General features: G+C 34.9%; 1 protein-coding gene across 1 annotated transcript in view; it reads right to left on the bottom strand.

Moving 5' to 3' along the window:
• The window catches only part of TRAF3 (TNF receptor associated factor 3), a 169,373-nt gene that overhangs the window by 24,005 nt on the left and 130,604 nt on the right, over window positions 1-14,764 (bottom strand). Inside the window, exons 7-8 of the mRNA XM_044659907.1 lie at window positions 5,952-6,003; window positions 2,091-2,195 (exon numbers count right to left, since the gene is read on the bottom strand). Coding sequence (XP_044515842.1) covers window positions 2,091-2,195; window positions 5,952-6,003 — 157 coding nt within the window. The remainder of the gene's footprint in view (window positions 1-2,090; window positions 2,196-5,951; window positions 6,004-14,764) is intronic.

The following is a 14,764-nucleotide window of genomic DNA, read 5'->3' as shown; positions in this document are numbered from 1 at the left end:
CATTGAATATGAAATATGGCAAACAAAATGAGTACTGGCTCTAATCTTAAATATGTGGCTCTCTGTCTGAGCTTTCAATACTTATTATTACATCTATGTACAGCTGCACAGAGTAACAGATTTAACAGAGGCAATGACTTCCTTATTGTATTTGAGGATTATTCTGATGCTAAATTATGCCTGAAGAATTATGCTGGCAATATCTCAGGTACCCTTCTGGGGTGGGAAGCTATTGCTCTTATTTGGTTCCTACATTCCAATTTAAATAACCTTAAGACAGAATTTCCCAACCTCTGTTTGATGGAACCCTAGTCTTCACACAATATAAATAGGGGTTCTGTGAGAACACTTCTAAAGTAGAGATATTTTCTCCTCTAAAATATTTAATATGAAATTATGCACTAATAACAATACTTTAAGTTACATTTAAAAGTATATAAATAAGATTGATTTCAATTTTTTTGCCCTCAAATATTCTAAATTTCCCTATATTCTAAGGGTATCACACACACACAAAATATCTGATGGGGTTTGTGTTATTTAATTGGCTAGGACTTTTGTGGGAGAGGAGGTGGCCTCCTTTCACATAATGTTCTATTGTGTTTTTCTCCCAGAATAATGCCTAGGGTAGGGTTGCAGGTTAATAGTTAATGGTGCTTTTGAGGCAGAAACACTTGGGGAATTGCATAAGTGGTCTAAGGGGAAAGTTTCTAAATCTCAAATTCTTGGCCACCTCCTCCCTTTCTGTTTCCCTTTCTGAGAATAGATTTGAGAGCAGAGGACTTTCCCAGCTAAAGAGATGACAGCAATTTGGGCAATAATAGTTACTAAAAAAGCGCATGGCTTAAGTACACAAGGGGTTGCCCATTTGGCTTAAGAAGGAGTAATATTTCTGAACCCAAACCTTCTATGAAGAAGTAGGATTCTGATTTCCTAGGTGGCCTAATCTTAGAATATTGTTTTTTAGCCAGAGAAGAGAAAATTCTTGTCAGCCTTGGGAGTTGCCTTAAGGATAACCCTGAAATAGAGAATTCAGGGATCAGAACTTTTGGAGGAGGTAAAGGGGGTTTCCTGAGCAGCCTGGTTCTTAAAGAAAGAAGATCAATTATATGGTAACCCTGCAACTGGAGTACCAGCAAAAGAACAAAGACCATTACTGGGGAGAAGGGGAAGAGATTAGGGCCTTGTCATCCCTTATTATTTTTAATCAATCAATCAATTAATTAGAAAATATTTTCCATGTTTACCTGATTCATTTTCTTTCCATCCCTTCTTACTTTCCCTCCTCCCAGAGCTGACAAGCAATTCTACTGGTCATCCTTTATTATTCACATGAGTATTTCGGAGAGCATGAGCCCAACAGGAATGCTAGTCTGGCAAATCCAAAGATTGTCCTCTGAGGAACTCTATGTGAGAGGAAGCTTACCAATCTGGGAAGGACTATGCAGGACCCTCTAAGAAAGCTAAAGATTCATTAGAATGTTGGAATGTTCTCTTACTCACAAGAAAATGGCATACTAAGAATGCTTTATGTGTTTTTTTTCTATTTATGTTTAGTTTGGACTCCACTGAGTCCTATACACCTATTCCATTTTCCATGAGGATAAAATAAAAGCTGTCCTACCCTGAGTGCTTATATATGGATGTTACTTTTTTGCCTACTTTGGTAAAAACTAAGCATGAGCTAAATTGGCAGTTTTCCAGAGTAAATTCTGGGTAGGAACATAATGAACCAAAGTAAGACTAACACCCTTTTAGGTCAACCTCTCTGGGAACAGAATTTTGGTAGCCCTAGACCCTTGTTGGTGAAGCTGTGGCACAAGTGCATAGCTGGCACTCGGAGCTGCTCATTCTCCTTCTTCCCAGCACAAGGACATTTTTTTGCATGCCCCACCCTTCTGTCCAGCCCACCAAAGCAAGCACTTTCTCCATCAACTCTCTCCAGTAATTGGGAGGCTCACAGACAGTTTGAATTTGCCCTCTGGGCACTCAAACTAGGAAAAGGTTCACCAACCCTGAGAACCTTATTGTCAATGTTAAGGAATTCAGCTTCTTAATATAAACCTTAATAATAGTGGTTCAATGCTCACCAGCAAATGTCCCAGGGTTAATTGTTCTGTACATCCTTTGCTTTCATTCCTACAATATATTTGAAGAGCCAGAATTTCTCTCTTACAGCAATTATCTTTAAATACCTGAAATTGAAAGGTACTTATTTCAGAGGATTAGCACTGGTTAAAAAAAACATAATACATCAAATAAGGCAAAAAGCTTTTAATAAAATTATGAAATCAACTTTGAAGTGGACAATAGAGAAAGTTAAGAATCCATCTGGGTATTTTTGTGCAGAATGAAGAACTAACTATTCCTGCTGTGAAACACAATTAAAACAATTTAACCTTAATGAAATGTATTAAATAGGACTAAAGGAAAACTGGTCATAGGAAGTGTTTTTAAAATAACAACATGATTGACTTTTCAGATGACATTATATAGTTAAAGGAAACAAATACTGTATGTACACATTGCTGAACTTTTTCAAATATGAAGGCAAGCATATAACAAAATTTTCAGGTAAAAGAATTAATAAGGTATGTAGAGATAAGTTTCATTAGAAAAAAACAAAACAAAAAACCAGATAGAACAGAATCTTATGTTATAGAATCTCAGAATTGGAAAGGTCTGTTCAGTTCAACCTCCTACTCAAAGAATGAATTTCTTTTACAATATTCTTGCTAAGTGGCCATCCAGTGGCTGTTTAAATGTTTCCCACAAAGTAATCAGTTTTATTGTGGTATGGCTCTAAACATATGAAAACTGACTTTCTAAGACTTAAGTGAATTTGGCCATAGGTCACAGTATGTTTCCTAGAAAAATAAGTCACACAGTACCCATTAGCCTATTAGGAAGGTGTTGTGACAATTACTAACATAAGCACCCATAAAGGAATTTTCCATCATACAATAAGGAAAAGGTAGAACAAATTCCATACTACAAAGGTGAACAAAAGAAACAGAAAACTGAAAGTGGAATAACAATGATGATAACAAGAACAAACAACAGAAAGAATATTGGTCTTGAAGACTTTAAAACAGATACTTGGATAAGTGGAAGTCCCAGCTCTCACACTTAAGTAGTTGAATCTCTTATCACTTAATCTCTCTGAGCCTTATATTCCTTATGAGTAAAATACAGGCAATAAGGCCAGCACTTTGTAAATATGAAAATGTGATTATTGTGGCACTAAAGTGAAGTTGTTCATGTCAATTCATTCCTTTCTAAAACAGTTCATGATTATAGACATTTAAAAATATTAATTGCATAGATTAAGTTTAACCTGATGATAAAAGGGAGTTTTAGTTTAGAAAAGAAATATCTCTTATTATCCTTTTGTTTTTGTCTCAATTAACATCCTTTACCATTTAACATGCTATGAATTAAATTCAATTCAACAAATACCTAAGTATTTACTATGGGTAAAGGCCTGCTTTGCACTGGGAAATAGCCTTGCTTTCTAATGACATCATCTATAATATTTTTGATACTAAAGAGTTTCAATTAAATGTGGACTAGATAAGATTCTGTGATAATCAAAAATATATGTAACATTTTAATTTTCTCTTCAACTTCATAGGGAAAGAGATGGAATATATTGCTATCTATAAAAATAAATACAGAATCAGATAAAAGTCTTTTGTAAATATGTATTAAAAATATCATGACCTTAAGGTACACCATCACAGTAGATACTTCAAAAGTATAAAGAAAATAAAAGCACCATCCATCAACACTTGCATGCTTACTGAGGTGAAAGGCTCCTATAACTATTAAAGGGTAAATTCTTAAAAGTTAAAAAAACTTTGAGAGGTAAATTTTCTTTAGACTAATATAGCTACCTCCTTCTTTGTCCCTCTCTGTCTCTGTCTCTCTGTTTCTCTATCCAACTGTCACCACAGAATTGAAAGGGGGTGATAGGGAAACAAGGTCATTAATTTTTTTTTGTTTCATGGCTTTCCATAGTCAAAGATTTTATCATCTACCAGCTTACTAGCTCCTCCATTCCCTCATTCTTCCCTATAGCAGGTGGGGACATAATGCTGTAATTTAGAGACAGAGGCACATGTTAGGACTTACAAGCTAAAAGGACCTTTGGAATAATTTTGTTCTACTCCTTTCATTTTACAGATGGAGAAACTGAGGACAAGAAGAAGAAAGTTACCTGTCTAAAGTTCGACAACTGATAAATAGCAGAACCATGATTTCAAATCAGGTCTCTGACTGCAAAGTTTGGGACCCTTTCTAGGATGTCATACTAAGATTCTGTTCTTCTGAGCCCATAGAATCTCTTCTACTAGCTACTACATAGGAATTTTCTTTATGATTTATAATTCATCAATTAAATTAATAGTCAAATATTAACAATGTCAACTAATTAATTTAATTAATTTATCCATGCAAATAAAGGGCAAAGATAGCATCTCTGTTAAATAAAATATATGGATGATTTAAAACAAATAAAATAACTTAGTCAATCATTTGAAACATTTTCTTTCACCAACTCATTAACAAAACTATTAATAAGGAGCAAAGTTGAATGAATGTGTTTTACATTTATTTTCTCTTTTCTAATTCTACCAATTATGTTTCAGAGACCCCCCACAGGCAAGATACATGAAAAGACTATATATCAGAGCCTCAAAAATCATTAAAAGTTTAAATTAATAGTTGGATCTTTTCTGCTCTCAGTTTATGAATTATGCTGGGGCAGTTATTAGAACCATAAAACATTAACAGTGCTTATATTACATATTGTCATTTGGCCTTGCTTTTCTGGCAGTTGGGTTTGTTTTTCAAGTTTTAAAAACTTCATATACAGAATATTCCCTCTCTCACCACTCTTTCCCCTACAACCTTCTAGCCCCCAGTATAATTATACTATACTTTTTTGATAACTACAACATTCCAAAACCTGGCTTAAACTTTATTCAAAATATTAAAAATTGTATTGCTATTCTACTGACACATGTGGAATTATATAGTAAATCATTTCAAATTTAATATATCACTGGATGTATTGAAACAGAGGCTGAATGACTTTTAAAAGAGCATTAAATGGGGATTTTACATGAAAGGAGAGGTAGAACTAACTAAGCTTCCTTCCATCTATAAAATAGGGCCCAAGTCCTGGGTAAGTTACTTTTTCTTTCTGTGCCTCCCATAGACTCTAAGACTAAAAACTGCATAGATAATGGTAGAAGGAAATTCCTCACAAAGAGTTCCATACATTGTTCCAGACCCCTTTCCCCTACAAAAAACAAAACAAAACAAACAACAACAACAACAACAAAACCAGAGCACCTAGGATAGGATGTTGTACATAGTAATAGTTAATATAAACTTGTTGAGAATTCATTCAACAAGTATTTATTAATTATCTATGGTCTACCAGATACAGTAGTTAACTCTGAGGATACAAAGGTAAAAATCAACCACCACCTGTTTTCAGGGAACATATATTATACCATGGTGGAAAGAATGGTCTTGGAGTAAAAAAAATTTGGAGATCCAGCTCAGCTGCTTATTAGATCTAGGCCATGGACAATTTGTTTTACCTGGCTTGTCTTGAGTTTCCATTCTGAAAAAGAGATGGTTTGGCTGTATAATCTGTAAGGTGAATTTATTATTTAACATTCTGTGAAATTTCATCTATACTTCATGATTTGATTTAGGATTTGAATGGGAGAGGTGTTGATGTAAACTAACAAGTAAGATTAACCAAAATTTTGTCATAAAATTAAGGCAGCATTTAAAATGTAAGATGATATAAAAAATAATTAGAATAATTACTTTTAATTTCTTAAAATTTCTTTTCACACAGATTTTATTTCAAAATTACAATGAAAGTATAAAAAAACATTTTCACAAATTAACTGAGAAGAACTTTGAAATACCTTATCTTTAATGATGTTTTCTTGACATGCTGTACATTTTGGACTTGGAGCACTGGGGGAAAACACACAGATTAATTACATTATAACAAACTATTTTTTAAAATTTGAACTTTTGCTTTTTGTAAAAATTGCAACAAATATTTTGGTCAGGCAAGCTTCAAGTTGATGCCTCTTAATGAAAATAATTATGCTAAACTGTAATTGTAAAATTTGTCTTGCTGTTATTGCAAGCCTCATTTTGGTCTAGTATGAGACCATGCAGAGAAGGGGCTATTGTAGAGAAAATATCAATTTAAAAAAGTTTTCAAACTTTAAAATAAAAATTAATTTCAGCTCCCATGTACTTTTTATATGTCCCTGTCAATACTAATCAAAGTAGATTTGTTTATAGAAATCAGAACCAAACACCAATGGAAGGGAATTTAGGTTTCCAAGTACCAGCACCATTCCATCTTTTTATGGTTTTTGAGTCTTCTTTGCTTTAAAAAAATTCTTACCATTGTTTCAGATAGGTATTTTCTTTACTGAAGGTTAAAAAGAATCAATGCAACTTCCATTCTAGAAATAATATCTTACTGTTTCCAGTTTGATTTTCCTAATGCACAGCTCTTGTCACATCACTCCCCTGCTCAAAAAGCTTTAATGACTCCCAATTGTCTAGGGAACAAAATTTTAAAACACAGCCTGGCACTAAAGCCTGCCACAATCTTATAGCTTATCTCCCACTTTGTGCTTTAGAGAAAAACAGAATATTCTGCGTCCAATACTTTCCCAGCTTTACAACTCTGCCCCTGTCATTCCCTCAGCCTGAAATGCAGTCCTCCAAAATAATTTCTATCTGTTGAAATCCCATCCATTCTTGAGAGGTATGCTCAAATGTTACCTACTTCATGACATTTTCCCCAGCTCTCCCATTCAGAAAATTATTGCTTCCCTTCTCTAAACTCTCAAAGCATTTTGTTTGTACTTCTGCTATGGCTTACCACATTTTATTTTGCATTATCCTGTGTATATAAATTGTCTCTCTACTAGATTAATTATAAATTCCTTTAGGAGAGACAGAGCAAATCTTATCGATCTTGGGATCCTTCTCAGAGTCTAGCACAATGTTTTTCACACTAGGCATTTAGGGAACATTTGTTGAATTGAATGCAATTTAGCATTAGTACTAGGAAAATAGCTTTATTTGGGGTTAGTTTCTTTATCTACAAGAAGGATGTGAACAGTTGATCTCTAATGTCTTTCCTCATTCTAAAAGCTCATATTTCTGTGGTCTTCTGTCTCCAAACAACAGAGGGAGGGGGGAGGGGAAAGGGCCATCAGGATTAGTGGAAGAAAAACTAGAGATAAAATATAGCCTAGTCCTCTGAGTTCTTCTGCTTTACTTTTAACCAGTTAGGCTGTCACTTCTTGGTCATCTGTGGACCCTGATGATTCTTCTCCAGCCATCACCATCACACTTCCACATCCCCAACAAAAACCTTGGACACTCACTACGTTTTGAATGCCAGACACTGATACATGAACTTTCACCTTTTCTTGCCCAGAACTGGGCTTCCAGAATACTTCCCAGTCATCTCCCTGCCATTCTGTTGGAGGTGTACCCACCTACTCCTGTAAGCCTCCCTTTATATTATAATATCTTTCACTGTAGCTACAGAAAGCAGTTCTTTCACCTGGTACATAGTAAGCCCATTCTCTGTTTTACTATCATCTACCTATCTCCATTCATCCATCCATCCATCTGACTGAATACTCATTCAGTAAACATTGTATTTCCCTTTTAACACACAATGCCAGATATTACTGGACTCTCTAAAACCATTTAGAGAGTTATTTATAAAGTTATTTATAAAGTTCAAAGGCCACAAGCCCAATATATACTTCTAAACAGTAAGTAGATTCAGTTCACTTGATGTATTAAACCCTAATGATTTCCAAATAATCTTTTTAAAAAAATATTCATGACAAGACATTCTTCCTCTTTTCCTGCAGGATCTCTCCCTACACAGAAGTTCTATTGCAATACCTAAACATGGCAGCAGGGGTACTCCTGTGTTCTTGGGCTATACTAACAGAGCACAAGTGCTAGTAAGGTAAGTGACTTGCCTAGGGTCACACAAAGAGGGCTTAAGGCAGGAGCTGAACCCAGATATTCCTCACTACTAAGTCCAGTCTAGTAATCGTAAGTTGTATTGCACATTCATAATGAACATGATAACCCAAAAGGACAACATGAAATAACTGCAACTCACATACCCATACCTGTTTTAGAAGATAAAGAAAAAGAGAAAATTTATGAAGAATTTGATAAAATTTTCCAAACAAAATAAACATATATCTTAATACGCAGTAGCTTCATTGTGAAGATAAGATAAGTCTGAGGAAGGATAATGTTGGTCAAGATTAAGAAACTATAGAAGCCAGGGACTTGTAGGCTACACAGAAATTTTAGATAGGTATATTGAGCACTTCCTTCAAGAAGAGAAGGCAGAAGGTGATGGACATGGAAACACCAAAGATCATCATAAAAAATGAAACTGGTTATACCTTAACAGACAGGAAATTACAGGTAATTGATATGCAGTCATTTCTGAATTAGTCATGTGGTATGTGTACTAACTCGTCAGAGCAAAGATCAAAATCAAGACAAAAAGAGAAAAAAGAATAAAGATGAGAAGATATGATGTACAATTACACAGCTCTAACTTGACATTCAAATGAGCTATAGATCCTAAAGAAAATAAAGTATATATGTATATGTATACACACACACACACACACACACACACACACACACATATAAAGGCAATGGCACTGCAACCATTTTTTTAATGGAACTTGTGATATCATTGATATAGGGAATTCTTGGGGAGGAAAACTCTATCCATTTAGGTCAGTACCTATCAGGCAATTTGTTGTCTTAGAGAGTTTTCTGGAGCAATGAGAGATTAAATGACTTTTCTAAGGTCGTATAGCCAATAAGTATATGTCAGGGTGAGCCTTAAACCCAGATTTTCCTGACTTTGAAACTAGCTCTCCATACCCCAAAACTAGCTAGCTCTTTCTATGAGCATCATTCTCGCATAAACTTAATCTTTGTAAAGTAATTATCACAAGAATGCCAAAAGTCCAAAAACTGTCCATTAGCAAACTCTTGATCTCCCTATGAAGTAGAAAGACATGAGTCAAAGCAATACAAATTTACTATATCTTAGGGAAGATAAGGATGTTGGGAAATCTGACCTCCAGGCCCAGCATCACCAACTACTTTTTATTCATTTTGAACTAAATATCCTATAAACATCAAAGTCAATAAGTCCATATCAAAATTCTTTATCTTTCTCCCAAATTTTCCTATCTTCTGAACTTTCCTATTATTGTTGAGAATACAATCATCCTATCTCAAAAAAGGCTCAAAACCTTGGTGTCATTCTCTAGTCTTCACTTCACTCTAGTCCATCCCAAATATCCAATCTTTTATCAAGTCTTGTCATTTCTACCTTCATAAAATCTTATACATTCTCTTTCTCTATTCATCCTAGCACTGGCTGTCATTACCTCACACCTAGATTATTACAATACCCTTCTGTTTGACCTCCCTGCCCCACTCCAGTCTATATACTCCACTAAACTGCCAGTGACTTTCTTAAAGTACAGATCTGGCCATGTTACTCCCTACAAAATAAACTATTATTTCTAGAATCAAACATAAAATCCTCTGCTTGGCTTTTAAGGCCCTTCACAACCTAATACCTTTCTACCTTTCCAATCTTTTACTTTATAATTTAGTGACATCAACTTCTTACTCTTCCTTGCATATGATATTTTGTGTCCTGATTCTGTACCTTACTTTTTAATCAGCTATTCTTCCTTACCTCTTGAAGCCTCTTGGCTTCCTTCAGGACTTGGCTCAAGTTCCACCTTCTATAGGAGGGCTTTCCTGGTGTCTTTCCTCCATAATTCTCAGTGAAATTACTTTCCACTTACACTAAAATATTTGTACTTACAATTTTTTGCATCTTATCCCTCCCGTTAGAACATAAGCTCCTTGAAAGCTGAAACAAGTTGTTGCCTTTTTTGTATCCTCAGTGGCACATATAAGCACTCAACAAATACTTGTCAATTAACTTATCATATAAGGTAAGAAGCAACATGGGGAAAAACCAAGTTTACAGAAACATTGGCATAAGACCTGAGTGGAAGGGGATGACAGACCAATAACAGAAGAGACCTATCATCATTTTTACAACAAACTTTTTTTTCATCTACAACTATATATAAAATCATTACACAGTAACATCTTAGTCTCTGGTATGCTAATCAAAGAAGTAGAAATGGCATTAAAAAGGCAAAAAAAAAATGGCTGAGCAAGACAAACCAAATATAGCCTGAAGAATTATGTGCTGGAAGTAACATAATTTGGAAAGTGTGAGGAACTGTTTATCTGAATATTTGTAAAAAAAAGAAATACCAAATGAAGGGATAAAATTGCAAATTGTTTTATGAAGAAAAAAGTTATTTAAGAGCTGAAAGGGTGCCTCCAAAACAAGATATACAGCAATTTAAGAACTCAGTATAGCAATCCAAACAAGAAAAAAAATGAATCTACAGTTGGAAGGATTGGTCCATCATTACAGAGATCTTGGGTAGACAACAAAAATGGTTAATGAACTAGACCTATCGTTAAATAGGACATTTAATAAATATTTAATAATTTAATAATAAGTAGTATAGTTAATAAAAAATAGAAGATAAAGAGGACAGGTTGGACTGTATTTGGAAAATAATATGGTGCTCTCAAGGGTACCAAGATGCTCAAATTGCTGGGGATCTAAAAGGCAATGGAGAGATATAGGATGCATTAAATAGCATATACTATCAGTGATGTCTTCTTTTATGCCACTTTTTGCTCACAAATTTTTATGCAGAAGCTACATTATTAGAAAAGGAGTTGGACTGCTCATTTAGCAAGGATGAGAGATAACAGTCAACTGAATGCTATCTACATAATATTAAAAAAGCTAAGGAAATGTTTATATATGGATAATTTATGTGAAGACATCAATAAGACTTGTACAGGATGAGAAAGTGTATCAAGAGAATATTTACATCGATTAGATACACATAAATATTCAAACAATGACAGACTGCTATTAACAAGAATTTTAATAAAGACAAAATTGAGAAAAATTAGTTAAAAATCAGGAAATGTAAGATGTCATGGTAGAGTTTAAGAAAATTTCCCTGTAGAGTGTATGTGTGTGAGTATGTTATTTCATACAGATGATGTATAATCATTTTTTTGCACTGAAGAACTTAGAGAATATATCTGTGATTTTCTTGCCTATGGATGTCATTCTTGATTCTTTTACTCATGAAAATTCAAATATAAAAGTAGATATCAATAACACATTTAAAAGATAATTGTCTCTCCTCCCCATACCTTTCATCCCCACCCTTACATAACAATACTGAAAATACATATAGGTAGCTTGTTTCCCATTTATATTTGTCTTTTGCAGCCTTCTCAGATTTCTCCTTTTGGCCTTCCTTTTCTGAGACTTAGTTGTCTTGGTCATTTGTACTCTGGGCATCTATAAGAGTAAATTAACAGGGGCAGCTGGGTAGCTCAGTGGATTGAGAGCCAGGCCTAGAGACAAGAGGTCCTAGGTTCAAATCCAGCCTCAGATACTTCCCAGCTGTGTGACCCTGGGCAAGTCACTTGACCCACATTGCCTACCCTTACCACTCTTCCACCTATGAGCCAATACACAGAAGTTAAGGGTTTAAAACAAACAAACAAACAAAAAAAGAGTAAATTAACAAGCTATAAAAAAAATGTCTGCTCCCAGCAATCTACTCTTTTTGCCCTGATGTTGGGGACTGAAGGAAGGTCTGACTTTAACAAGTTTATAACAACTCAACTTGCCCTGCAGTTGCATAGAAAACACAAGGAAAGCCAAACTGGCCCCAGCTCCTTAGAGTGGTGCCAGAATAATAGTTAGCTCTAGGGTTGATCTAGAATTTTAAAAATCCATTCAGGCTGTACATTATACATGATTTTTAAATTTCTATTTTCATCTTCTTTCTTTTCCTTCCCCTTGAGAGCGTTTAAGTCTGATATTTTCTCTGGACCACAGGATACTTAATTCTCTCTCTTTTTTTTAATGGTTTATCATTCTGTGTTTAAATATTTACTTTATCTCTTAGGCTACTCTTTGTGATAAAAGCTGCTAAATAATCTGTGATTTTGTGTACTTTATTATTCAAATGGAGCAGCAATTAAAGAGCTCCTGAGAAAGGAGAAAAATATAATTATAATTGTGGTATTTTACCAGAATACAAAATTTTTACCACTTCCCAGGAGAGAGAGAATACATTTACCTGGACTTCTAAGGCAAATGAGCCAGAAGCCAGGACTTGGGCTGGCTAAACAGGTGTGTTAACCCTGAGGAGCCTAGCTTTTATTTTATTTTATTTTTTGACTCTTTAATAATATTTATTTTTTAGAAAAGTTAACATGGTTACATGATTCATGCTCCTACCATCCCCTTCACCCCCCCCCCAACAATCCCCCTATAGCCGATGCACACTTCCACTGGTTTTAACATGTGTCATTGATCACGACACACTTCCAAACTGTTGATAGTTGCATTGGTGTGGTAGTTTCAAGTCTAAATCTCCAATCACGTCAGCCTCAACCCATGTGTTCAAGAAGTTGTCCTTCCTCTGTGTTTCTACTCCTGCAGTTCTTCCTGTGAATGTGGGTAGCGTTCTTTACCATAAGTCCCTCAGAATTGTCCTGGGTCATGGCATTGATGCTAGTACAGAAGTCCATTACATTCTATTTTACCACAGTGTATCACTCTCTGTGTACAATGTTCTTCTGTCTCTGCTCCTTTCACTCTGCATTAATTCCTGGAGGTCTTTCCAGTTCACATGGAATTCCTCCAGTTTATTATTCCTTTGAGCGCAATAGTATCCATCACTAGCATATACCACAATTTATTCAGCCATTACCCAAATGAAGGGCATACCCTCATTTTCCAGTTTTTTGCCACCACAAAAAGCGCACTATAAATATTTTCGTACAAGTCTGTTTATCTATGATCTCTTTGGGGTACGACCCTAACAATGCTGTAGCTGGATCAAAGGGCAGGCATTCTTTTATAGCCCTTTGAGCATAGTTCCAAATTGCCATCCAAAATGGTTGGATCAGTTCACAACTCCACCAGCAATGCATTAATGTCCCGATTTTGCCACATCCCCTCCAACATTCATTACTCTCCCCTTCTATCATTTTAACCAATCTGCTCAGTGTAAGGTGATATCTCAATGTTGTTTTGATTTGCATTTCTCTAATTACTAGAGATTTGGAACAGTTTCTCATGTGCTTGATACTTTTGATTTCTTTTTCTGAAAATTGCCTATTCATGTCTCTTGCCCATTTATCAATTCAGGAATGGCTTGATTTTTTATACAATTGATTTAACTCCTTGTATATTTGAGTAATTAGACCCCTGTCAGAGTTTTTTGTTATAAAGATTTTTTTCCCAATTTGTTGTTTCCCTTCTGATTTTGGCTGCATTATTTTTGTTTGTACAAAAGCTTTTTAGTTTGATATAATCAAAATCATTTATTTTACATTTTGTAATTTTCTCTAACTCTTGCTTGGTTTTAAAATCTTTCCTTTCCCAGAGATCTGACAAGTATACTATTCTGTGTTCACTTAACTTATTTATAGTTTCCCTCTTTATATTCAAGTCATTCACCCATTCTGAATTTATCTTGGTGTAGGTTGGAGACGTTGATCTAAACCTAATCTCTCCCATATTGTTTTCCAAATTTCCCAGCAGTTTTTGTCAAAGAGTGGATTCTTGTTCCAAAAGTTGGGCTCTTTGGGTTTATCATACACTGTCTTGTTGACATCACTTACCCCAAGTCTATTCCACTGATCCTCCTTTCTGTCTCTCAGCCAGTACCATACCGTTTTGATGGTCTCTGCTTTATAGTATAGTTTAACATCTGGTATTGGTAGGCCACCTTCCTTTACATTTTTTTTTCATTATTTCTCTTGATATTCTTTTTTTTTTAAACCCTTGTACTTCGGTGTATTTTTTCTCATAGGTGGAAGATTGGCAAGGGTGGGCAATGGGGGTCAAGTGACTTGCCCAGGGTCACACAGCTGGGAAGTGGCTGAGGCCGGATTTGAACCTAGGACCTCCTGTCTCTAGGCCTGACTCTCACTCCACTGAGCTACCCAGCTGCCCCTTCTCTTGATATTCTTGATCTTTTGTTCTTCCAAATGAACTTTGTTATAGTTTTTTTCTAATTCAGTAAAAAAAAGTTTTTTGGTAGTTTGAAAGGTATGGCGCTAAATAGGTAAATAGGTAATTTGGGTAGAATGGTCATTTTTATTATGTTAGCTCGTCCTACCCATGAGCAATCAATGTTTTTCCAATTGTTTAGTTCTAGTATTAATTGTTTGGAAAGTGTTTTGTAGTTGTTTTTGTATAATTCCTGTATTTGTTTTGGTAGATAGATTCCTAAGTGTTTTATGTTGTCTAGGGTGATTTTAAATAGTGTTTCTCTTTCTACCTCTTTCTGCTGTGATGTGTTGGAAATATATAGAAATGCTGATGATTTATGTGTATTTATTTTGTATCCTGCAACTTTGCTAAAGTTGTTGATTATTTCTACAAGCTTCTTACTTGATTCTCTAGGATTTTTTAAGTAGACCATCATATCATCTGCAAAGAGTGATAGCTTAGTCTCCTCATTGCCTATTTTGATACCTTCAATTTCTTTTT

The sequence above is a fragment of the Gracilinanus agilis genome, chromosome 2 (assembly GCF_016433145.1).
Source record: "Gracilinanus agilis isolate LMUSP501 chromosome 2, AgileGrace, whole genome shotgun sequence".
Lineage (NCBI taxonomy): Eukaryota > Metazoa > Chordata > Mammalia > Didelphimorphia > Didelphidae > Gracilinanus > Gracilinanus agilis.
The sequence above is the reverse complement of the archived record's forward strand: the minus strand, read 5'-3'. Positions and strand labels throughout refer to the sequence as shown.